Here is a 26971-nt window from a genome sequence, read left to right as displayed (position 1 = left end):
TGGTAAACCAGGAGAGGGCTGGCTGGGATAAGTTTAAGGATGTGAGCTCATTGAGACATTTATGGTGGGATACTGTTTCGAAAGCCTTTGACATATCAAGGAAGACAGAGAAGACAAGTTATCCATTGCTTTTATGCTGGTTGATAGAGTTAGTAAAACTAACCAGAGCTATTGTAGTAATATAATTTGGTCAAAAGCCATGTTGGGATGTGGATACGAGGTTGTCCCTTAGAAGATAGTTGAGGAGTTGTGTGTGCATGCATTTTTCAAGGATCTTAGCTGTGGGTGGCAGAATAGCAGTTGGTCTGTAGTTTGAGAAATCATTGCTGCCTTTATGCAGGGGGATGATATAAGATAGCTTCCAGATTTTGGGGATGTATTGCTCAGTAATGGTCCTGTTAATCTCAGTGGAACTCCAAACACTAAGCCCCTAATGGAAGCAAACACTCTTCCCAGGACTTCCATTATAGGGGATTCCATGATAAGATATACTGATACCCTTCTAACCAGGCTGAATAAGGAGAAAGTAACTGTTAGTTGCTTATATGGAAGCAAAATCCACCAAATCACTTATGCACAGGTACAGTATGATTCCTTCATAGTCCATGTAGGTGTTAAATGACCTGAGATGTATATCCCTGGACTATATGAAGAGAGGCATTATGGAGCTTTCAGACTATGTGTCTTAGGCTATTATGAGCCTGGAACTGAGCAGCATATTATCATCACCAAGGATGATGCCACTATATGAGCAAAAATGATAGATTTAAACAACTGGTTGTCTTTCTAGTGTCATTCTAAGGAGATCCAATATTTGTCACCTTCGAAACACATGGTTAACAGACTGCATTGCTTTGCCAATGACGGTCTGTACCTATCTCCACTAGGCTTTCAAATCCAGGCTAAAACTTTATCAGACCTACAGTGCCTTTATAGGCAATGGCAAATTGAAAAACCTAGTGACATAGCAAAATCAGCTCAACTGAACTTCAACGTATTACTGCTCAATCGTAGTAGCCTAAACAAACAAACAAAAAAAATCTACACTCTCTCTCTAAGCCCTCACACTCGAGAATATAGATATCTGTTCATTTACCAAGACGTGGTTTAAAGTGACAGAGAGTACCCTGGCAGTGTAAGGTTTCATTGCATTCCACATATTTAGACCAGTAGCTGCCCAAAAAAGGGCTAAAGTAAGAGGTGTTTCACTATACATTAGTAATAAGCACACCTCCAGGTTGGTCGAACAGGATGATGTGCTGCAGGTTCTCCACATGCAGATCACCATAGACAATATCCTGTATCGGATTCACTTCAGAATCTCAAAATTCCAAAACATCGAGTGTCATATGATCGAGACCATGTGATAGCTGTTTTGGAATATCGTAATTCCGAAACAAATCCTAAATAAAAAATAAACGACTGTTTAAACATTTCTGCAGGGGGACAAGCCCCTCTGCACCCCCCACACTCCCTCTACTTAAATATACCAACTCCAAGATCACACTACAGCCAGAAGAAGGGAAATCTCCCATTCTGCTCTCTACACAGATCTCCGTTCCGAATTTTGAAGTTCTAAAACTTTGATTATATGGTCTCGACCATATGAAATTTGAGGTTTTAGGATTTTGAGATTCTGAAGGAACCCCCACCCCTGTACCATATCGTAGACAGCTACATGTCACCCTCCATGTCTCAAGAAACTAACAATGCATACTTGGACCTACCGGAGACACTTATCATTCTACATAACACACTACTCATGGGAGACTTTAATTACCCCTCTGTAGTCTGGGAATCCTGCACAGCCTCAATCTATAGGCACAGAGATTCCTGGACTTTATAAACACAAACACACTTGACAAAATAGTGTATACACCAATTAGAGGCTCCAACATATTTTACCTCATGCTTAAAAATGTGAGAGAATGCTCCACCCACATCAAAAGCTCATCATCCTTGGTAAGGTCCAATCATAAAGTTGTCTCCTTCAAAATCAAAATAAACTAAGTAATCCCATTAAAACCAGTAACAGTTAGAAACTATTCCAAGGCAAATTATCTTTTATTAAGTGATTGATTGTCAAAATCCAACGCCCCTCCAAACCCAAAGAACACAGCAGCCTATGCTGAGTTTCTCTTAAACACTCTGTAAAACCATGACAGTGGCTACATAGAGGCTACTGTATGTACCAGAAGTAAGCCCAGGACTAGCCCTAGAAACAAACCACCCTGGTGGCATCTCAAATTAAGCAGGATATATGACAAAATGAAAAAAGTTATGGCAAAAATCAGGAAGCTTAATTCTCATAAAAATAGAAACTATCTCATAAAATTAAATAGGCAACAAAGAGGGCTAATTAGTTCAAGCAAAACCAACTTTGAGGTTAAGATAGCCTAGATGAAAGATAACGATAATCCTTCTACGGCTTTGTCAGAAGCCTCAAGGACAACACACAGCAATGTGCTGAACTGGTGGCTAATTGGTGCCACATTCGCTGAGCCTGGTGATATAGCAAACCTGTTAGCAAACAAATTCAGTTCCTGCTTTACCCCCTTCTTACCCAGCCATCCCCTCAAACCTGCTGGAACCTGTGTTCTGAGAGACTACCTTACAGATTTTCTGCAAACATATGGAGCTGAGTATATATTTTTTTGGTTATAGAGTTTATTTGTTGCTTACATCTCTGTTGAAACTGTTGTCTCTGTTCTGAGAGACTGATCGGCAAATATACAGAGCTGAGAATTTTTTTTGGTCTTAAAGTTTATACTGTTAGTTGTTGCTTAGATCTCAGTTGAAACTGTTTTCTCCACCCCCACCCCCACCCCCATTTTCTGCAGTGTCTTCAGTTGGTATAGTAACAGCTGCATTCAAATTGCTGGAACCTGTGTTCTGAGAGACTGCCTTACAGATTATCTACAAATATACAGAGCTGAGAATATTTTTTTGGTTTTAAAGTTTGTACTGTTAGTTGTTGCTTAGATCTCTGTCTAAACTGTCCCCCCTCCCCATTTTCTGCAGTGTCTTCAGTTGGTATAGTAACAGCTGCATTCAAATTGCTGGAACCTGTGTTCTGAGAGACTGCCTTACAGATTATCTGCAAATATACAGAGCTGAGAATATTTTTTTGGTTTTAAAGTTTGCACTGTTAGTTGCTGCTTAGCTCTCTGTTGAAACTGTTTGTAGTTTAAATTTGTTGCCTTTTGCAGTTGCCAGTCCCACTGTAGATTTGATCTGGGACACTCACCCAGTCCCATCTCTTTACCACATTCTACCTAATAAACTCTTTCTGCACTTGCTTTTAGTCCATTTTAATTTAATTGCATTTTTTAAACTGTGTTTGGTCTAATATTGCTGCATACTCGTGTGCTAGCTTGCACTGCATGTGAATTGCTTTTACTACAGTTTTTGCTACTTTTCTGTAAAAAAAAAAACTGTAAGCCTCTTTCCTACCTCTCCTGTAACTAGTGTTCCAAATACAGATTTGCTGTATCCAGGGCTGTATGTAAGCTTCTGAGACCTCCAAGCCTTTCTGTGCTGGAGGGAAGCCTTCTAGCTTATCAGTGGGAGTGCTAAGCACTAGGTAACCTGTCTACCACATAAGGAGAAAAAATAGTTATTGGCCGTTTGGGCAATCTTCCATCTCTCTCAACTTTCTGATTTGAAAGCCTGCATTTGCACTTGTTTCTGTCCTGTAACTCGTCTAGTGCAGATACGGATTCTTAGTTTTAGCACTTAAATTTGCTTATTCATGCTCAGCACTTGTTCAGAACTTGTAAGCACTAAATAAGCTACTAATTACTATAGTACTCAACCTTCCTCATTACCTAGAGGTAAACAGTTTTTGTACTTACTTTTCTCACTTGCTTAGAGAAAAACAGCTCTTGTACTCACTTTACTCACTTATCTAGAGGAAAATAGTTTTTTATTCAGGCATGTCCAAGGGTCAGCTCCCAGTGTTCTCTCCTGTCTATCTGATGAATCTGGGCATCTTGAGGCAATGTAGAAATTGCCTCATGTACACAGACAACCTTCTCCTCCTACCACCCAACACTACAACCTGTGGGATATGCACTTATCTAGCCAAACTGGAGGTAAAGCTCTCTCCAACCAAGACTGAACTTGTCAGTCATGAGGAGAAGGTAAACATTTGCACCACACCACACTCATCACATAGTCTCACTAAATCTATACCACCAAAATCTACACATAGTAACACAAAAACATTTGCGGAGGCTCTCAATAATAATCTGTCTAAGCAACAGAGACCTCCAAAGCAGAAGCGCAAGCAACCTCCATCCCCCAACACAACCCAAATGACACATAGCCCACAGACTAAGTGTGCCACTCAACCACAGCCAATAAGGCAAAACAATGTACCCAACACTCTAGTCATAGGTGACTCTATAGTCAGGCACACTGATGTCCCACTCACCAGGATAAACAAGGAGAAAGTTACTGTCAGCTGCCTGTCGGGTGCCAGGATCCGCCACATAACCCATGCACTCAGGTCACTCCACAAAAAGTACAAATATGACTCTGTCATTGTCCATGTTGATGTAAATGACCAGAGATGTACCTCCACGGACTACATGAAAAGACACATGGAAGAGCTCTCCGATCTTGTAGCTAAGGCAGGTATGACCCTAGCCCTGAGTAGCATTCTGCCATCGCCCAGAATGATACTGCAGTACAAGGACAAAATGATTGACTTCAACAATTGGCTAAGCTTCTGGTGTCATTATAAGGGGATCCAGTATCTGTCTTCTTGGGATGACATGGTCGACAGACCACAATGCTTTGCCACAGATTGCCTGCACCTGTCTCCCCTGGGATTCTTCATACTGGCTAAGGCTCTTGCTGTCCCTATAGAGCTTTTTTTAGGCAGGGTTCAAATAACAAATTCACCACCATAACTGGAGCAGGCAAGCAAAAACTGAGGGTAATGCTACTCAATACTAGAAGTCTAAATCTCAAAATGCACTCACTCTAGGCACTCCTTAAAATGGAGAACATTGATATCTGTACAGTGACTGAGACCTGGTTCAAGGCTCCAGAGAGCACCCCTGCACTACCAGGCTATAACTCATACCACACTTTTTGGCTATGTAACCTGGACTGAAACACCAAAGGCAGAGGTGTGCCCATATTCATTAAGGATATCCACACCTCCAGGCTAGTTGCTCAGCATAATGCATCCAAGGTTATCCAAGTGCAACTAACTCTGGGCAAAACTGCAATCCAAATTTTAGCTTGCTACAGATCCCCCACCATGCCCCAGGATTCCCACTCCTCTTTTCTTGATGTACTGGAAAATATTATGGTTCAATCAAACACCCTAATAATGGGCAACTTCAACTACCCCACCATTAACTGGGAAAACTACTGGTGTACCAACTCCTTAGCTCAACGCTTTCTGGAATTCATAAACTCTAATGCCCTAGATCAACTTATCCACAGCCCCACCAGGGGCAGCAATATCCTAGACCTAGTCATTACCAACATGAGTGACGGGTGTTCTACACCTGAAGTCAACTCCTCGTTGGTCCAATCCGACCATAAGCTTATCACCCTTGATATCCACATCCCGCCCCCACCCCCCATTAAGGAAACCACAGTAAAACATTTCTCCAAAGCCAACTTCATGCTTCTTAAAACAGAAGTGGAGAACTTCATGACACCCATGCAGATGGACAATACAGTTACAACTGCTGAATCCTACACAAATGCACTCTATAAGCACTTACACGAGTGCATGGATCGTGCTATCCCAAACAGAACCAAGATGCTATCCTCCAAAAAAGGAAGCCAATCTGCTGGTCCCCTACCATAAACAAACTGTGCAACAGAAGGAAAAAACTGTTGCAAAAGAGAATAAAATCCCATGAGTGGAGGAGCCTCAGCCTCAGTAAGAAGCTGAGATCCCTTATAAGATCCTCCAAAGCTATGAATGCACACACACGAAAACCAAATATTAGGTCCCTGAATAGACGTATTTATGAACATAATTTAGCTATTAAAAAGAAGGATATGTCTAATGCACTTGCAAGGCATGCTGTATCTTGTGTAAACTTCAAAAGGTTTGGTTTTTCAGTACTTGAAAAAATTAATGATGCACAGTTCTCTGGGAATTTTAAGGTTAATTTGGAGTGTAAAGAAGCATTATGGCAGATTCTGCTGAATGCAGATGAGCCTCCTGGGCTAAATGATGTTATTAACATCAAGTGCTTTTTACAAGCACAAAGATTATAATGCTTGATTTAAAAATTGTACATTTGGAAATTTTTTTTTTTGTTAAGCATTTTACATATATATTTTTTTGTCAATAGATAAAGTATTTTATTACAAGACTTTTTTATAACAAATATGTTTTATAACAATTATGTTTGACATTTAGTATTGGGTGACAAAGTCACATGGTTTTTATTTGAAATGGTATTTAAATAACAATTGAGTTTGTAAAGGTTCTGATGAAGTTCATGGTGGATTAAAAGTGAATGAAAAGCGTTAATTATCCCTTTGACTTCTGACTTTTTTGAAACTCAAGTCATTTACTGGCATCTTGTTATTTGATCCTCCAAAGCTAGCTACGAAAACAAAATTGCCACTAAATCCAAGGACAACCACAAAGCATTCTATAGCTATGTCAAGAATCTAGATGGCAACACCTAGATCTGCTCTGATTTACAGCACAAAGGCACGAAAATTACAGAACCAACTGATATTGCTAACATCCTGGCAGATAGGTTCAGTGCTAACTTTACCCCCCTCTCACCCCCTAAAGGGCCCATATCTATACAGGAAGAATGCAGAGTCCCTGTAATCACAACTACGCAGGTAAAACCTCCACAATCTAAAGCCAATAACACAGCATCCATGGGACTGGACAACATCTCAGGCTGTGTTTTACATGAACATCAGAACGAACTGGCTCCCCACTTAAGCACCATGTTCAATAATAGCCTCACATCAGGCTTTTTGCCCACTGAATGGCGCACAGCAACAGTTATCCCACTCCACAAAGGGGGAGCCACCACTGATCCAGGGAACTATCGACCTATTAGCCTGACGAGCTTGGTCTGCAAGGCCATGGAACATATCATCATGGAACTCATAAACAAAGACATTGGTAACCTCCAAACTCTGGATCCCACCCAGTTCGTGTTTGCGAAAGGCAGATCATGCCTGCTGAACCTGATTGACTTCTTTGAGGCAGTCACCAAAGCCGTAGATGAGGGTAAAGTGGTTCACACAGCCTATCTTGACCTTGCCAAGGCTTTCGACACCATCCCCCATTCTGGAATTATAGCTAAACTCACTAAACTAGGTATAAATCCCTACGTCATGAGATGGGTTGCCAACTGACTCACTGACAGAACCTACAATGTAAAAGTTGCAGATTCTAAATCTGACCTCAAAGCAGTGACAAGTGGAGTACCACAGGGTTCCATCCTGGGACCTTTCCTGTTTCGTATTTACTTCTCTGAAGTACAGGCTAACACAGAAGGCCCCTGGCTAATGAAGTTCGCATATGACTGCAAACTAAGAGCCATAGTCAAGTCCCCAAATGATGTGGACATCCTACAGAAGGGCCTGACTGAGACAGATGTCTGATGTCAGAGCCATGGCCTCAAGCTCAATGCCAAAAAGTGCAGTGTCATCCCCTTTGGTAAAAACTCTGTACCCATGAACTACCACATAGGCAGCAATCTACTTAACACCGAATGCGTGATAAGAGACCTTGGGACCCAGGTGGACAATAGTCTCTCCTTTGATAGTCACATCGCGACAGTAGTAAGGAAGTCCTTCTACGTGGCACACCTCATTAGAAAAGGGTTCACATCCAGGAAAAAAGAGGTCATTGTTCCCCTCTACTCGCCACTCATTAGACGCATTATAGAGTACAACGCCCCTTTTGGAATGTACCTCACAAGACATCTGCAGCAGCTGGGAAGGCCACAGAAGTACCTCACAAAGAGGATTACTGGCCTCAAACAAATGCCCTACACTGACCCCCTCAAAAAACTCCAGCTTTACTCCGTAGCATATCGCCTACTCCAAAGTGATCTCTGCCTAATATATAAAGCTATGTCAAACCCAGCGCTGTTGGACATGCTACACCTAAAGAAATCCCAATCCCTCCGAGCTACATGCTCTAAGGACCTAAACCTTGTCACCACAATAAACAGGACACGTTAGAGGGATAGATTCCTGTCCCAGAGAATTCCTATACTCTGGAACAAGCTACCCATCTATGTCAAGCAAAGTTCTTCATTAGCACTCTTCAAGAAAAATCTTGATGAGTGGATGGGAAATAGGAAATACACCCCAGGGATCACTTCTGTGTCTCTGCTGGACAGTGGCACAGGAAAATAACTTTCTTGGGTGGCGTAAGTTATGGAACCTTGCTGGCTAGGCTTACGTAGGCCCTTGGGCTGATAGCCTAGTACCTACCTATGAACCTATAACACCTCCAGCTGTAACTAGGGAGCATGTACTGTCTGCACTCACTAAAGCCAAGAACACAGCCTCAAGGGGCCCATTAACATCCCAGGATGCCTCCTGAATAGTCTAAAATATGACTTATCAGGACCCCTGGAGTCATTATTTAACTATAGTCTTAAAACAAAAACTACAGAGCCATTAGCCTGACTAGTATTATTCACAAAGCCACAGAAAGAATTACCATGGAAATTATCAACAAGGACATAGGAGACCTCCAGACACTGGATCTGTCCCAGTTTGGCTTTGTCAAAGGAAGGTTAGGCTTACTGGTTATGGTGTACTTCATTGAAAATGTCACTAAGGCAATGGATGAGGGGAAAACTTTGCATTCTGTCTACCTAGATCTGACATTTGACTCTATTTCCCACTCAGGCATTGTTAACAAACTTATGGAACTAGGTATAAATCCCTTTATAACATGCTGGAAAGTTATCTGGCTCACTGTTAAGACCTAGGAGGTTAGAATCAGTGATGACACCTCTACAATGAGGCTGGTCACTAGTAAAATCCCCAGGGCTATGTGCTGGGCCCACTCCTCTTTAGCTTCTACTTCTTGGATGTTAAAGCCAATGTCAAAAGTTTTGCCTGTCCAAGTTTGCCAATGCCTGAAAACTGAGAGCAGTCATTGAATCTCCTAAAAATAAGAACACCCTTCAGGAAGGTGTCTTGCAGACAAACGCTTGGTGCCATGCCATGGTGTAAACTCAGTGCCAAGAAATGCATTATAATATAATGCTTGGTACCAAAGCCATGGTGTAAACTCAGTGCCAAGAAATGCATTCTACCTGCATGTGTTCAAGGTAGTGCAAAAATATTTCTATGTTGCTCAACTTATAAGCAGGGGCATAGCATCTAGATCCAGAGTAGCCATCATACTACATCTTCAGACCCAACATAGAGTATAATACCCCCTTTGGTATGTACCTGACCAGACACAAGCAGCAACTGTAATGTCCAGAAAAAGGTTCCTTATGAAAATATTACAGAGAGCAAACACAATGTCCTACTCTGCCTGCCTTAACCTCTGTTTCTTTACTCAGTATCATATAAGCTTCTGAGAGGTGATCTTTGCTTGGTATTCAGGGCATGCCTGGACCCTGTTTTGATAAACCTTTTATACATCCGCAAAACAAACAGCATCAGAACTACTAGATTACATGACCTAAATTTTGCTTGCAACATAAATAGGACATGTTGGAAAGACAGATATGTATCTCAGAGAATTCCCATTCTCTGGAGTAGGCTCCCCATCCATGTGAAGCAGAGTTCCTTCCTATCCCTTTATAAGTGCAACTTTGACCAATGGATGGGTAATTGGAAATTCTCCCCTGGTCTGGCTCCTATATCCCTGATGGACAGAGGCAGTCACAGCTTAGCTTGTAAGAGCCCTAGTGGTCATTAGCTTAGTGTACACCTATGAACCTATACAGTATGTATAATATCTGTCATAAGTAGTGATTAGAGTAAATGTTTTCTATCATGTATAGTGTATGCTGTATATCCTTCAACTGACAGACGGCCAGAAAGAGCATAGGGATGCTTTTTGTTTAAAATAATTACTGCTCAATCATTCTGACAGAGGCTAGTTAAAATGTTTTATGTCAAACTTAATGAATACATAGTACCACAGGCCAGCCCCCCCCCCCCACATTGAGGGTTTACTATGACAAATATAAAATAACATTTAAGTTATCTCTTATTATGCACATTTATCTAGTTTAATCCTTCTGTCATCATGAGGTCCTTCTTTGACTTGGATATGGAGTCTGTTTCCTTTCTTAACATTTTTTTAGTAAATGTATTAAAAAGGCCACATCTATTTACCTCTGGCATATGTGTTTTTCTGAGGCAATCACTGTCTGATTTCTGTTGCTTGCTGCTTGGGAAGAGTGTCATTTTGAAGTAAATGACATGCACTGGACCCCATAGTTACAGATATAATCACAACCACATACAGTACACCAGTGCTATTATGCAGAAGAAATCTATCCTTTAGTGCCACAATAAATCATAGATAGAGATGGTATTTGGTAAAAATAGGCTAAAGGGGAATGCCAAACACTTTAATCCATATTTGTAAAACGTCTGTTACAGTGGTCACACCAACATTATCTGAGCCCACTGTTTCTTATCACAACAACTTTGCAGGTTCCACTCTGTAGGTTACATCCCATCCCTTCAGCAAGTTTGATTGCTGTAACTTCATATTGGTATTTCTTACTTCCATATGCATGTAAGAATTATTCTGAAGGTTCTAAGGGGAAATGTATTCCATGCCTTTGAAGTTATTACGTAATGTATCTATCATGTTTTTATTTTTGTATCGGTGATATTTGTTTAGTATTTGCTTCCCGTATTTAGGGTCACCTCCTTTGTAGTGCATTCCATTCATAGACTTTCAAATAGAATCAGTTCACACATTGAAGCAGAGGTGATTTCTCTAAGTAACTTGTAAGAAATAGAATATAATGAGAATAAGTTGAAGTTCTCCACTCCTGTAATTTCAGAGTAGTCATATATTTTTTAATTAGTTTACAAAGCTAGTTTTAAGGCTATGAAATGCTGCATTTTATTTAATAATGCTGCACATCAGTGGGATATGGGGATAGATTCCAAAATACTTTCTTGATACTTTCTTGATATAAATGACTTACTCCAGTGTAAGACCCGTACCTCTCAACTGTACAGATTTTCATAGAATATCCAGATTACGTGTTTTGACAAGGAATATATTAATATTAACTAATAAGCAATGTGAATGATATTTGAGTTGTGGGTGTTTAACAGAATAATCTGTAATACGTTAAGTGAAACATTCTTAAACAACCAAAAGACCCACTGAAAACAGCGGGCAACAAATAGTCTGAGATTAGCTATTGAAAGGAATAGGCATGATGCACTGGATAAAACTAGAGTACGTTAACTTCAAAAAAGAAAACAAATGCCTGTTTAATTATGTTTTTTATTTTATGTAAAGACACAGTCAGTAAGAACTAAGAAGTAAAGAGTAATATGCATTTCTACTTTATACACTTAAGCCTTGAATTAGCGATAATTCTTGAAGCACTACAATATGAGGATTCAAATGACCTTTTCCTCTGTTCACATGTTCTTGTTTAGTTTAGATTATTTCAACCGCTGCAGCTGCACCCTCCCAGTAACTATTACTTGACCGCAGGATTCGCTTGTAGCAAATCTGTTTGCAGGAAACTAAAGTGAGTGACAACTGACAGAGGTGGCACATTGGTTGAAAAAACATTCTGAAAGAAAGCAGTTGAGGTACAGTTTCCACAAAGAACGTGCTGAATGCTGATCTGACAATGTCAAAAGTTAAAAAAAGTTCTGATATTTTGTTGGAGATGTTTTCTTAGTGTCTTTTGCTGCTTTTGCATAATACAGAAAATTTAAATCCATTATTATGCGTTAGTAGAAATGCCTATGATTCTGTAACCATGAATATTTAGTTGGCACTAAAGTGAAAACTACTGATTTGTTCAGTGTTAGTATGTGGTGTGTCCTGTTGATGTGAAAGGGTCGTAGTTCCCGTTTATATATTACTTCTATAGTTTAGTTGTTGTACAGTTAAGTACATTTGGAATTTTAGCAGGTTCACTGAGCAGACCAGAGCACCATTGCACTCTGTCGTAAATATTTGACTAGCCAGACCTTACCAGAGAACTTTCAATATTTTGAATTGTGCCATGTGGGTTATGGCACATATCTGAACATCACTTGGCCTGTAGGTTTTTAAGAAGTTTTTTACAACTTTCGTTTATGTCTGTACTTTCAAATCATTGTCTGCTGTGCTAGTATTTAAGTCACCAACACAGAAGCTATAAGCAAGAGAGGAATCAAACGTCTTAGTTCACCCACGATCATTATATCTGTCAACTGTCCAGGTTTTCGCAGAATGTCCAGATTTTTGTCTCATATTTTTGGTATGTTTCTCATAAAATTTGTGTTTTTCTGGAAAATCACTGAGGATGGAAGTCACTAAATAATAACAGACATTTGAGTTCCGGACTTCATATCCTTCCAAAAATGTGTGATAAAAATAACTGTTTGTATTGAGCAGTGGGACTCTGTAAACTTTATAAACTTATGGAAAGCTTGAAGAGAAATACAATAGGTAGGCATGCTTGTATTTCATAAGTTTATGCATTAAGAGCACCAAATTCAGCAATGTCTTTCCATTCTACACAGCTGAGTTTAGCAGAAGGCTTGTCCTGTCAGGATTGAGTGAGATGTCCACATTCTAATGAACAGTGTATTCATCTTTTAGTATCAGAGAAATGATGTAGATAGGAGAAAATATTTCCGTACTGCTGTTTGACTTTAACAATTCATTTGCTCACTGTCCTTTCTCTTCCCATGAAAGGATGGAAAAAAACACAGCAGGTGGCCCAAGAACGGCATTAATTTTATCTTTCCATTTGCCAGTCTAGAATAAAAATGAATGAGTGAATCCTAATCATATCCTAAGGTGCTTGAAGTTACTTTTTTCTCTTTATATTTCTAGTTTTATTTCAAATTCAAGTAGAGACGGCCCTGAGAAGGTTATACTTCCTGATACTGCAAGTTGAAATTTGCTTTCCAAATAGATTGGCTTTACTGATGCCCACTTGAATGCCTTTAATCCAATCAATGACTTGGGTCATCTCTATGCCACATCCTATTCTATGCATTTTTATTCAGTGACTATCCCATACATGCAGGAATTCTTGTAAACTGTGCTGTTAATGGCAAATACATTAACACATAATCTGATTTTCAGTAGATCTAGAAGAGACATGCGGTGCATTCCAAGATATATAATGCTTGTGTGCACTCCTTTATCAGTGCTGTCTTAAAAGAACTGATTGTGACCTTTTTTTGTAACATAAAGTGCTTTCCGCTTCTTCTTCTTTCCTCCCATTTCCACATTACACTATTTTACTCTATCACTGATGTCTATCCCTAACCCATTATATTATCTCACCTTCCTTCCACTCTTCTCTAACCTTCCCACACGTCGATCTTTCCTCCATCTGTATACCTTTTATACTATATATAGGGAATAATTATGGTGTATGCTGCATTTTCATCCAGTTACATAGCTTGTTACCATTTAAATACCAATTTTTATTTAGTTATTGCTGATTATTTTGTGGATATGCAGGAATTTGCTACACATTAGAAAAATGGTTACTGTTTACTACAAGGTCTGGGGCCATATTTTGGTTGTCTGTTCTTCAGTTTGCATTTGAATGTTGGCATCCCACAATTCCATTGACTGGGCGGGATTACATAATTATGCATGCAAATGTTATGTTAATTAGAAGAGATTTGCATCTATTTTTCATGGGCCTTTGTCCAGATTTTTGATGTTTCCAGGTTGAAAGTTATGCCATAAAGTGATGCACTGATCTCTGAGGACTGACTAGCAGGAGCTTTAGAATTAAATGGATAACAGAATATGCCTTACTGACTGTGGAAGGCACACACAGTGATCAAAAGTTTAAACTGGTATCTACCACTTTCCCCAAGATCTTTAATTATGGTATCCTTTTCATTACATAGTTTCCAGTCATAATTGATGTACTTTCTGTGAAGTCTCATGATGCTATATCGAATGACTTTAAAGGCGAGCACAGTATTACTACTGTATTAAGTGTGTAGTTTTTATAGATGATCTTGGAGGAATTTGGCATTTTTTTAAATAATTATGTTAGCCAGTTTGTTAACTTCATCATATTTCGTTTTCAATATGTTAATTATTATTCTTATACCTGATTTCATCTTAGTGTTAAATGTGGAAGAGTTGGTAAGAAAAATAAGCAATTTCTGTACTTTATTTCATACAATTTTCTTTTATGCCTTGAATAACTCCTGAAAGCTAATTAGTACATTTTTTAAATTTTGTGATTCCACATTTTTTTTTTGCTTTACCTATATATATCCAACCATCCATCTACACCAACTTTTTCCCATTTTGCACATGGGGACAGGGTGTCACTTCACCAGTGAGAATCATCTAGAGCCAAGGTTTACACTGCTGTGTGGCTAGCCCTACCAAAGTAAGTTCTTCCACATGACACACTCACACCTATGGCCAGATTAGAGTGTCCAATCCACCTACTACACATCTTTGAAATGTGGGAAGAAACAAGAGCACTTGGAGGAAACCCGCAAGAACAAAGGGAGGACATACAGATTCCGCACAGAAGGCACCACAATCAAGAATCAAACCTCTTGCTGTGAGCTGACAATGCCATCTTCTGTATCCAGTGCCTGCCTTTTACCCATATATATATATATATAAGTGTGTGTGTGTGTGTGTGTGTGTGTGTGTGTGTGTGTGTGTGTGTGTGTGTGTGTGTGTGTCTTACTGATATGTTTTCATGAATGCAAATATTATAATATTGCAGAACTCATTGCAAGCATCATAAGCAGACACATCTAGTTATTAATGGTGATATCCATATCTGTTTTCACATATAGCCATTTATTACATTGGAGTCCACTGCTAATTCTAGGAAGGATGGTTTGTTTATGACTCTATTTACATTTACTGTTTTAATGCTTTAAAATGTATGCTTATTAATCCAGTTTATTTTGCAAACTACCCTCCTTTATTCAACAGTTTCACAGTTACCTAATGATAATGAGCTGAGAGTAGAGTACTGTCAGACTTTATCCTAGAGTACAAAATGTTTGTACTTTGTTTTAATTGTCCTGATGTATGTTGTTGCCTTTACATGTATCTATGTAGAGAAGATGAAAGATGGTGCAGAATAAGGTTTTACATGGTGGTAGTGAAGTGATCATGAATATAGTTCTGGTTGAGATTGCTCACTTCTGGAAAGAGTAATGCAAAAAAAAGCCTGGTTTCCTTAATGGGTTAAAAGAGGTCAAAACCAGTGCTGTTGGAAGCAAGAGAAACACATGGGAATAGAGTAAATAGAACTAAACAGAAATGCTTAACCAAAAGGGCCTGAAGGGAAGTCATAGTGGTAGAATAAATATAAATAAATACATTCTCAACTAGAAGCAGGGGTGGCTCGTGCTATTGGGTTGCAGGACTGAGTTGTAAAAAATAAAGTAAAAGTAAAAATGAAAAATAAAAGTAAAAAAACAAAAAAGAAGAAAGAAAACAAACATGAGTCCCAGAACTTTGCGCACTTGCGGCATTCCCAATATCTTGACTGGTTCACCAGCAGTCCAGAGCATGTGCACAGAATCTGGACTGCTGATGAAACAGTCCATATTAGGAAGACAGCATTCAACAGCAGAGATCCCAGACGTCTATGCAGTTACAACTACATAGACTGGAAGGGGATTGGACTGCAACGTCTGCAGGCTGGGTAGCAGCTTGCTCTCGTGGGAAGAGGAAGGACCTTCTAGCTGGCTTTGTACTGCAGGAATGGACAGTCAGGAAGTCTTTGCAATGAAGGAAACTAGGTTTTGCAACAATGGAGCTGGGCTCAGGTATTGTGTGTGTGTGTGTGTGTGTGTGTGTGTGTGTGTGTGTGTGTGTGTGTGTGTGTGTGTGAAATGCCCCAGTTAACTATACCTGGTGGCTAAACTCAAACCCTGTACCTTGGGAGCAGGTAACAAGAGCTTGAATTCCCTACCCACCACAGAATTTTAATTCACTAAATGACGACAGGTATTTGAATTGCAGACTTCATATTCTTCAGAAAGTACATGGTAACACAAAACCTTTTATTATAGCAATTTTCTGTTTATAAGATCAATATTTGAAATTTGTCCCTATGTCTGGGGCTGTATTCCCCCATTATTGGCTTTGTTCAGGTTTTTTGTGCTAAGAGGTTGAGAGCTATGTTAAGAACTGAATTCACTGAATATGTTTGGGAGCTATATTCCCCCATTATTGGCTTTGTCTTGGTGCTTTGTGCTAAGAGGTTGAGAGCTATGGTGAGAACTAAATTCACTAAATGAAAGCCATTTAAGTTTCAGTCTACCTGTCTTTCAAGGAATAGCTGATTTGGCATAGTGGTATGTTGCTCTGACTGTAGTACGCAGGGTCCATGGTTCAAGACTTGGCAGTGAAATGCATGGTGGTAACACATCATTTTATTCTAGCATCTTTCCAGGATTATACAAGCAATGTTTAAAATGTGTCCCTAGTTTTGGGGTTTTTGTCCCCACCCCCAAATAAAGTTTGGCTTTTTCCAGATTTCTTGTGCTTCAAAGTTGTGAGATACAGTTCATTGTCAAGTGGATTTTACAAGGAGCTGAAAGCTTGAAGAGAAGTTTAATGCTGCTTATGCTGAGTCTGCTTATATTGTTAATAGCACAACAGGTAGTGTACTTGCCTTTGATGCAGAAGGCTGTGAGTTCTACTTCTGCAGTATATAGATGCATTGCTGATACTGTATTGTGTTGTACTTTTAAAGGGGGTGGATGCTGCAGTCCTGAGAATGTTCTCTTTGGCAGAGATACCTAGTAATGATGAACCTGTTATCAGTTTGCCATCCATTCCCTATTGCAATATTACTAGCTTATCATTTTTTAATGTAACATAGGCAGTTTATTCCTCATTGGCAACAGGCACTCTATTTGTAGATGAAAAAATGGAATATAAACGTGTTTGCTAGCAGCAGCCTCTTCATTAGTTAGAGATCTCTTTAATGTGGAATTATTTAGATGACTTTTACTTCTGTAGAGATTGTGCATATTTACTGATACTAGTGGATTGTAGAAGTTTGAGTAAACTTTTATGATGGAAATGTTCTGAACTGGGCAGTTTTCTCATTATTTGGTGAATGCATTTTGTTTCATTGTTTACTGGAAAATGTTCAAAACAATACATTTAAAATGTCCTCTAACAGCTGTACTGTATTATACAAGGAATATAATTTAATACAATCAGGAAGATGTATCAAAGAACACATGTTTCCTGTGCAAGGGGGCCTATGATTTGAAAACAGCCCATAGTTAATCTTTATCTGCCACTGGAAAGATGTATTTTCTTTGAATCTGGGTTTCAATGCTGTTTCAAAGAGTGTGAGTTTCAAGGATAAAGACGTTTTAATGTTAACTCTATTTTTTTGTGAGACTGCATTGCTTTGTTTAGCAGATGTCTATTAGTGTTGGTGCTGTAAAATGTATAATAAAACTTTTAAATGAAATCCAAATCATTGTAGAAGTAAAGCAGTGTGCACATTACAGTGTTTATGGCAAATGGGGTGAAATAGCCAAGTAATGGGACATTGGAATTGCAGCAAGGGGTGGCTTCATTCGACCATGATTTTGTGAGGGGTGAAGGGTGGCAAAATCATACAGCCCCAGCTGAACTATACCTCATAACTGTCCAGAGTTTTGCAAAATGAATAGATTTTTGCTTCTTATTTTTGGTTTGTTCCTCAAAAAATTGTGGTTTTCTGGCAAATCATTTAGGAATGAAGTCACTAAATAATGACAGACATTGAGTTTCAGGCTTTTTCTTCTGAAAAATACACGCTAAAGCAAGACCTGTTGTTCTGTCAACTAAATTTATACAAGAGCAATTTTTAGTTCTGTTTGTATGTTCCCCCAATATACTTAACCTTGTCCAGATTTCCTGCATTAAGAAGATGGGAGGTATGTGCAAATAAATCACTATAGAATCAGGTATATCCAAACCTCTCAACTGTCCCTAGTTTTGTCTCAAAATGTTGCTCTCCCCCTAATAATGGTAAATTTGGAAGAAAACATGGAGGGTTTACAATTAATAAATAATTGTAATGATCAGAGTTATAGATTAAATAATCCAAATAACAATGAGTACCACAGGAAAATGTACGCTCCTGAGCAGAAAGCACAGAAATAAAATCATAAAAAATAAAGGAAACTGCTCAGGTGCAAAACCATGCAGAAAATAGCAAGCAGCATACAATGAGTCTTTTCAGACCAAAGTCATATAAATCACACCAAACAGCATACAACAAGTCTCTTCAGACCAGGAATATAAGTATAATCCAATCCAATGAAGCAAAATGCTGTTAACTTCTTTAAAACCAAATATTTTATTAGCAGATATCTGGTAAGCGCTTTCACCAAAGTGGCTTCTTCAAACCATAAGAGTATAAAGCAGTTCAAGACACACCTTATATACATTCAAGTACACCTTCAATTACTAATTAAGCCTAATGATGACATCATAATTAAAGCATATACATTTAAAGTGAGCAATCAAATAGTATTACAATACACCTTTACAAGTAGTAAAGGCAAAATATTTATAACATTATTACTGCATAAAAATGGATATCACTTAAGCATCCTAAAGATAATATATAAATAATATATTTAATTAATCCATCCATGAAGTAACATTAGTATAACATAAGAGTCTATGTAAATTCCTCTTGTTTTTAAATAAAAATTGTGGGTATTCACCCACAATTTCCTTAATACTAGGGTCAACTGTTAAAACATTCCAAAGCTTACACAAGATGTCTCTTATTTGGTAGAAATCATGTGTGTAGAATAATGAGATTTTTTGTGTTGGTACATTGACATTGGTGGCATTGCTTTCTGTAGTATAATATTCATTGCCCTGCTCTGAAAAATAAGGGCATGCCCTATCTAATCTAAAGTTCTCTATACACTGAAAACCTATAGAAATTTCATCTTCTTTGTATTTCCTTGTTAATAATCTTTTATGCAGGGTTACCAATTCCATTTCAAAACTACCTGGCATAGGGTTTAACCTAGATGCCCGGATTGCCTGACCTTTAATAATATCGGTAAAGACATATCTAGGATGCATACTTTCCCTGTGTAATAATGTATTTTGTAGCAAGGTTTTCTGCTACTTCATTCCATGAAAATAAAAGTCATTTAGGCACCAAACCATGTAATAAGTGTAATTTTTGCACATTTATATGTGAATCGAACATGTTTATACATCCCAATACATCTCAATTTTTTAGCTTTGATGTCAGTGCTAGTTGTGATACGGAACATGTAGTTTATCTCACTTTATGATCTTCTTGCCCTGCCTTCTATATCGGTAAAACCGATAGAAGGCTTAAGGACAGGGTGAGGGAGCACTTATACCAGATCCGTATTTGGTCAAACACCAATGCTTGTCTAAACATGTTTTAGAAACCAACGATTCACAAGTTTTTAGTTTTATATATTAATACACCTAGTTTGAGGGGAGGGGACATAAGGAATTATACCAAAAGAAATGAAACTAACTGGATTATCAGACTGCAAGCACATATTCACCCTGGTCTTAATGATAAGGTCCCTTTAAGACCAGCTCTTAAAAACAGAAGGTTTCATTTTAAATAGTTTTTAAACATGTTTTATTTTTTATAATAAATTGTTTTATTGATGGCTTAATTAAAGATATTATTTATATATTATCTTTAGGATGTTTAAGTGATGTCCATTTTTATGCAGTAATAATGTTTTAAATATTTTGCCTTTACTACTTGTAAAAGTGTATTGTAATACTATTTGATTGTTCATTTTAAATGTATATGCTTTAATTATGATGTCATCATTAGGCTTAATTAGTAATTGAAGGTGTACTTGAAGGTATATAAGGTGTGTCTTGAACTGCTTTATACTCTTATGGTTTGAAGATGCCACTTTGGCGAAAGCGCTTACCAGATATCTGCTAATAAAAGATTTGGTTTTAAAGAAGTTAACAGCATTTTGCTTCATTGGATTGGATTATTCTTATATTCCTGATCTGAAGAGACTTGTCGTATGCTGTTTGTTGTGATTTATATGACTTTGGTCTGAAGAGACTCATTGTATGCTGCTTGCTATTTTCGGCATGGTTTTGCACCTGAGCAGGTTCCTTTATTTTTATAAGAGTTATAGATTACTTTTAATTTCAGAAATGCATGTAGATTCTCTTATTTTTTCAGCTGCTCAAGTTAACAGTACCAATATTAAAAATGTGTCCCTTCTTTGATAGGTTCCCAGCTGTGTTGTGTGGCTATTTTATATTTTTGCATAAAACAGTTTTGGTCTGTTTTTCATAAAATTCTGGTTTTCTGGCAAATTAGTGGCAAATAATTAAAGAATTAAGTTAGAAAATAATGACAGACATTTGAGTTTCAGCTTTCATACCCTTCAGAAAATTCATACTAATGCAAGACCTATTATTCTATTATCTTTATAAGTTTATAAGAGCAATATTTTAAAATTTTCCTTATTTTTGGGCCTTTCTCCCACTTCTGTTTATGGCTTTGTCCGAGTTTCTTGCTCTGAGTCTGAGAGGTATGACAAATGTGTCTGAGCCATCACTGTCAGCCAGAGATATTTCAAATTGTGACATACTTTTTGCACCCCACTCCCCCACATAGTGACTCTGGATGCTTCCAAGCAAGGTAAGGAGCTGTTATGCAGTGTAAGTGTGCAGAGTATCCCCCCATCCAAGGCAGACACAAGTACTACAGTGGGTTTTCATCTCTCCTTAGTTTTGCAGAATGTTCTGGTTTTCTGTCATTTTTATACTGTTGATTTATGCTTCTTATTCAGAAAATGCATGTTGTTGCAGTGTCTGTTGCTCTGTGCTTAAGTAGCAATGCTTTAATGACCATCAGGTAAGCTTGTCTGAGACTGTTAGATGCAAGTAAGCTTTAATAAGCATACTGTTAAAGAATTACCAACATTGAAAGCCTTTTTGTTGTTGCCATGCAGAGAATATTTACATAACTAGATAGCGTATAAGTCTTAGGTATTGAAATGCATATGACAGTATTTGTAATAAAGGACAGGATTACAGTATTTTCAGAAGCTCATTACATTTGTTGGAAACTTGCAGTAATCTTTGCAGGCTTTACCCATAAACTAAACAGAATGCCAATCTGTCAAGTCTATATCATGTGGTTGAAAGCTAATAATAGCGAATTACGACAACTTTGAAAACACCGGAACTCAAAGTTGTTATTGCTGGGTCACACTACAGTGTAGATAGGGGTATTTGCCCTTTCCTCACTGTAGTGAGATCTCGGAGTTGGTATATATATTTAGCGGGGGTGTGGGGACGCAGCTTTAGAGTTCCGGTGTTTTCGAAGTTGTGGTCATTTGCTGTTGTCAGGCAGCAGATCTTTTTTGGATAAGAAACATTTTTACAAGTGGGGGTATTGCTACTTTCAGCATGTTACTTGGTACTTTTATAAAGCTGAATATAAATTATAATTGGAACTGCAGTGGAAGGAGAAGTGATTTGAGTTGAGTGCTGCTTGTTCTTTTATACCTGATTTTGACTGGCATTCCAGTAATGTATTTAAAAAGTAATTTATTTTTTCATGCCTCGCAACCTTTTTGTTTCCATCTAGATGTTAAGTAAGCTGTCATGTAGCCAGTGCATTGAAATATGTTCTTTCTTCTACAATTCATTTTCTCTTTATTGGACTCTCATAATGACAGTTTGACAGTGGCACCCAGGGCAGCGTATTTAATTAAAGTCCTTTTTTTTTTTTTTTTTTTTTTTTGGCATAGCCTCACCCCTTTCTAGTTTACCACACCCCTTTCCATTGGCCCCACCCATTCAGCTGTCTCCTGCAGCCTCCCTTTGAGTTGAAGTCACCAGCCATCAGCCACCACTGACTAGAAGTGCAGTACATTAAGTTCATTGATGAATCTGTGCTACTGGTAAAGGTAGGAATTACTAGTGCCTGCAATAATGGATATGAAATGTGCAGATAAAGATAAGTACAAACATTTGGCAGACTGAGTAACTAAGGCCACCTAAAGGAAATGGGTGAAACTGCTGAGTATCTGGAGTTAAAAATCCAGAACAACAGATAAAAAGAAACAAAATCTACTTAAATATATTGGACTGTATGTCTCTTTCATTAGTAACATCTTTTTCTGTGATATAGTTTGCCATATAAAATTGCTACATGATACTCTGTTATCACTTCATTGAAAAGACCTATCCTCATGCTCTTGTAATGTGTTGTTACAAACTGACAGGTTTTTATTTTATATCTCTGCACAGAAACTAGATACCCGGAGTAGCTGTTCAGAAGGGAGTACTGTGGATCTCCGGAGATCTCGGGAAATCTTGGAGCAGATCATAGAGCAGAATGAAGAGGTGGCAGATCCAGAAGAATGTTTTACAGAAGGTAAGTCCATCTAACAGTTCCATTCTGAATCCAGAAAAATGCTTTACAGAAGGTATGTACATTTGACAGTTCCATTCTGGCATGAAACTTCATACCTCATCCGTGAGTTTTATCATATTTGTGGTACAGTTTTAGTTTTTCTGAGGTTTCTTTAGGTGGCATCTAGTTTTAATTTCAAGCTGAAGGGCAGAAAAGTCTAGGTAGGCATGTGCCATGCTTTCCACTGTGTAACATTAAGCAACAGAAGGACCTACATTTTCATAAACAATTTAGAGACAGATTCCACAAATTCATCTTTCCATACTTGAAGCACATAGTATACTAACATTTATAATGGGACACAGTAATGTATTTATTTATTTATTTGTATTTGTTTTCTGGGGTAGAGCACTGATTTCTATAGACTTTCACTCAGCCTGCAAGCAATGTCTTGTTAAGTGACTTGAGCAGAGTCATACACTGCAGTGCATATGCAGAGTCATATGCTGCAGTGCATATGCAGAATCATATGCTGCAGTGCATATGCAGAGTCATACACTGCAGTGCATAAGCATTCATACACTACAGTGCATACGCAGAGTCATAGCTGCAGTGCATACACAGAGTCACACAAAGCAGTGCATATGCAGAGTCATACAAAGCAGTGCCTACGCAGAGTCATAGCTGCAGTGCATACACAGAGTTATACACTGCGGTGCATATGCAGAGTCTTATGCTGCAGTGCATACACAGTCATATGCTGCAGTGCATACGCAGAGTTATACACTGCAGTGCATATGTAGAGTTATACACTGCAGTGCAAATGCAGAGTCATACACTGCAGTGCATATACAGAGTCATATGCTGCAGTGCATACACAGAGTTATACGCTGCAGTGCATATGCAGAGTCATATGCTGCATTGCATATGCAGAGTTACACACTGCAGTACATATGCAGAGTTATACACTGCAGTGCATATGCAGAGTCATACACTGCAGTGCATATGCAGAGTCATATGCTGCAGTGCATACGCAGAGTCATATACTACAGTGCATACACAGAGTCATAGCTTCATTGCTACACTAACACTGCTAACACTGATGAAGGATTGTTTTATCCTAAAGCTTTGTTTCAATATTTTATTCAGTAAAAGAAGTTTGCATTCGCGTTGTGTGGAATTGTGATTTGTTTTTCGTTGGATAATTTTGCTAAGCACTTCCCACTTTACCAGATTGCTCACCTTTGGTCTTTTTTGCTTAAGTATTCTCACATACAGTCACAGCCTTTGCAATTTTGGACATACAGAAGTCTTTATGCTATGACATTTTAGCTCTTTGCTCATCCAGCTCTTGTTTGTGAATTTTCAGAACCACAAAGATAAGTGACATCCATGACATTATTATTTGATGAGTATTCATCGTATAAATAATAATGGCCCTTTAAAATATGGATGTAGTATTTTTCATCACCAAGAGGTATGAGAAAATTAGGTGGAATTAGTGAGATAGCATAAAGGTAGGGAAAATCATCCATATTTGAAAGCTAAAATAAAGTCTAAATTATTCTTTACTATTTTTAGAAAAAACAAGGTCCTAGAGGAGCTATGGGGATATTGGGCAGAATTTATAAAGGTAGGAAACCAGAGTGAAGTCAAAGTCTTCAGTATTCACGGGTAGAGAAGACAGAATCCTGGAATGGAGGTGTTTGTCCTGGTAATGGTGATTTGGAGGGTGGTAGTTGTAATGAAGGTGTCTTTCCTCTACAATAATTTCTTATCACCCATAATTTACTTAATACTAAAGCCTATGAATGATCCTTTCACCTATGAATCCACACACATAACAAAGGGTACTAAACAAGGATGTCCCATGTCACCAATTCTATTTGCTTTGCCTATTGAAATATTGGCAGATTCAATATGTAACAATACAAAAATCAAAGGAGTAGATGTTTATGAACAATACACTTCAAAAGTAATGCTCTTTGCTGATGACACATTATTAATATTATCCAATACAAAAGAGACATTAGAAGAATTAGATATCTTAATTGACATGTTTTACAGGACTTCAGGACTCCATTTCAATAAATCAAAATCAAAATTTGTATTTTTAAATAAGAAAAAAAAAGAATTGCAGATGAAGAGGAATCACATTATAGGGAAACAAGAATCTACCTTAAAGTATCTAGGAAATGAGTTATGCAAAGATAATAATGAATTAGTCTCAAAAAACTACAATAATATCATCAATACAATTAAAATCTCTGTGGCAAAGTGGACCAAAATAATATTAACATTTGAAAATAGACTACAGTTAATATAAAATGGTTTTACTACCCAGGATTCTTTATATAGCTTTGACAATGCAACTGTTACCAGAAAGGAGTATACTCAAAGAAATAAACTCATGCCTAATAAAATGTTATGGTTTCCCAAAAAAAACAGAATAGCTTTAATACATCATATCAGACCAAGGAAACAGGGAGGATTAAACTTCCCTGATATAGAAACATATATAAAAGCATCAATATCTAAAACAATCTCAGATTTGATAAATCCAAATTATTCTGCAAATTGGAAAGAATTACTAACTGTAATATAAATAAATGAATTTGATTTACAAAAAAAATTTTCAAATAAAAACAATTTGCCATGGCACATATTATGTATTAGTATGCAATATAACATAACTAAGCCCACTAAAACTCGTATGATTATTTATTACATTTACTTATTTTGGAAAATTATTAATGCAAATATAAATTTAAAAATCTGGTTTGATCTTTTAACATCATTCATAGTTACAAAGAGCTATCCACATAAAATATATAGAGAAATAATTAATTCCTGGGAACAGAAAGGATTTGTTTGTTGGTTTCAATGTATCAAAGATCTAAAAGTTCTGGATATGCAAACAATAGAAACAACATACAAAATTCCACAACAAGACTGGCTAACTATGCAAAGCATTCTGACATATTCGTAAGATTTATGCAGAATAATTAGTAATTCTTCATTTAAAAAAATGCCTAAACTTATGAAATACCTATATGAAATCATTTATAATGATTATGACATGGGAAATAGTATTTCGAAATAAAAACAACACCTAAATCCTCATATTGGAATTATATAACAAAAGGACACTCATTACAGCTAACTGAAGAAATTAAATCAAATGTTTTATTATCAATAAAAAATACATCCTTTACACAATACTGGAAAGTTTTTAATTGGAAATGCTTGCACAGAGCATTCGTAACTCCAGATAGAGTTACTAAAATTAACAGGGGGAATATGTTGGACGTGTGAGCAAATACACAATGCAGATTGGAATTACATTTTTTTGATTGTGTTAAAATTAAGTGATTTTGGAATGGTATTTAAAACTTTTTACAGGGTTTATTTAATGAATCATTTAACTTATCTAAAGCTCTAATATTATTAAATGTGTACAAAGGTCCTCATTTGAATGAATCAAAAATGTATCTATTTTGGACAATACTTGCAATCTCAAGGAAGTGTATAACAAGAAGATGGAATACAAACACAATACCGACTTTGGAAGACTTCTACAGCCTACCAAAGACCACAGCATTGTTGGAAATTAAAATTAAAGAATTAAGGATTCATCCTAAGAGATTTCTTAACAATCCATGGAAAAAAAGTCTTATCATTGATTGACACTTTACAATAACTGAACAGATACACTCTGATAACTGGATTGTTATAAATATAAAGTAATTGTATATATTGAACTCTGTTATATTGTCAGGCTGATATAAATAGTGTACATAGTTATTTAAGATGTTATATACAAATACTATGGAATTTATTCAACTGTATTTGAAAAATGAAAAATTTTTGAGAAAAAAAATTCTATTGTTAGATTGATTTTCTCAATACTGACTAACCATCTGGTCTTTAGGGCACATTCTTATGTAGTCAACCTCTTTTGTTAACCTTTAAAAGGGTCAGGCATGATAGACACGATACTATTGACATAATAATTTTTAAAATAATTTTGCTGTGTGGAGTTATAATGGCATTAATCTATTTATTGTATTTGTGCTTTCTTGTATTCATGCCTAAGACAGTCAGCTGATGGACCCCATGCCAAATCTCGATGTGGGCTCTATTCTCTAGTAGTGGGAGTCAAACTATGAATGTCTGTCCTTTTCCATAGAATGAGAGCTGATCTTTGGCTACTATGTCCCACTGTTAGCCAGATTTCTGGTACCTTCCATGATGCTTGATTTCAGACTTTTAAGATTACTGAAGGAAATCTTTTTCTACACCACCAGGTTGATCCTTAAAATTACCTGCTTGCAAACCCGGAATATGTTGAGCCACAATCCACAGTACTATCGCTATACTACAACCTTAAGTAAAAGATAAAA

At 37.4% G+C, this 26971-nt stretch overlaps 1 protein-coding gene across 4 annotated transcripts in view; it reads left to right on the top strand.

The window, feature by feature from the left end:
- Window positions 1–26971, top strand: part of LOC122798203 (sodium channel protein type 4 subunit alpha-like) — a 2607519-nt gene that overhangs the window by 2185045 nt on the left and 395503 nt on the right. For all 4 annotated transcript variants that reach the window (XM_044066954.1, XM_044066957.1, XM_044066953.1 and 1 more), the window contains exon 18: window positions 22463–22589. In XM_044066954.1, the coding sequence (XP_043922889.1) occupies window positions 22463–22589 (127 nt within the window). The remainder of the gene's footprint in view (window positions 1–22462; window positions 22590–26971) is intronic.

Source organism: Protopterus annectens, chromosome 3.part1, assembly GCF_019279795.1.
Source record: "Protopterus annectens isolate FY-2018-M chromosome 3.part1, PAN1.0, whole genome shotgun sequence".
NCBI lineage: Eukaryota > Metazoa > Chordata > Ceratodontiformes > Protopteridae > Protopterus > Protopterus annectens.
This window is presented reverse-complemented; position numbering and strand designations above follow the sequence as displayed.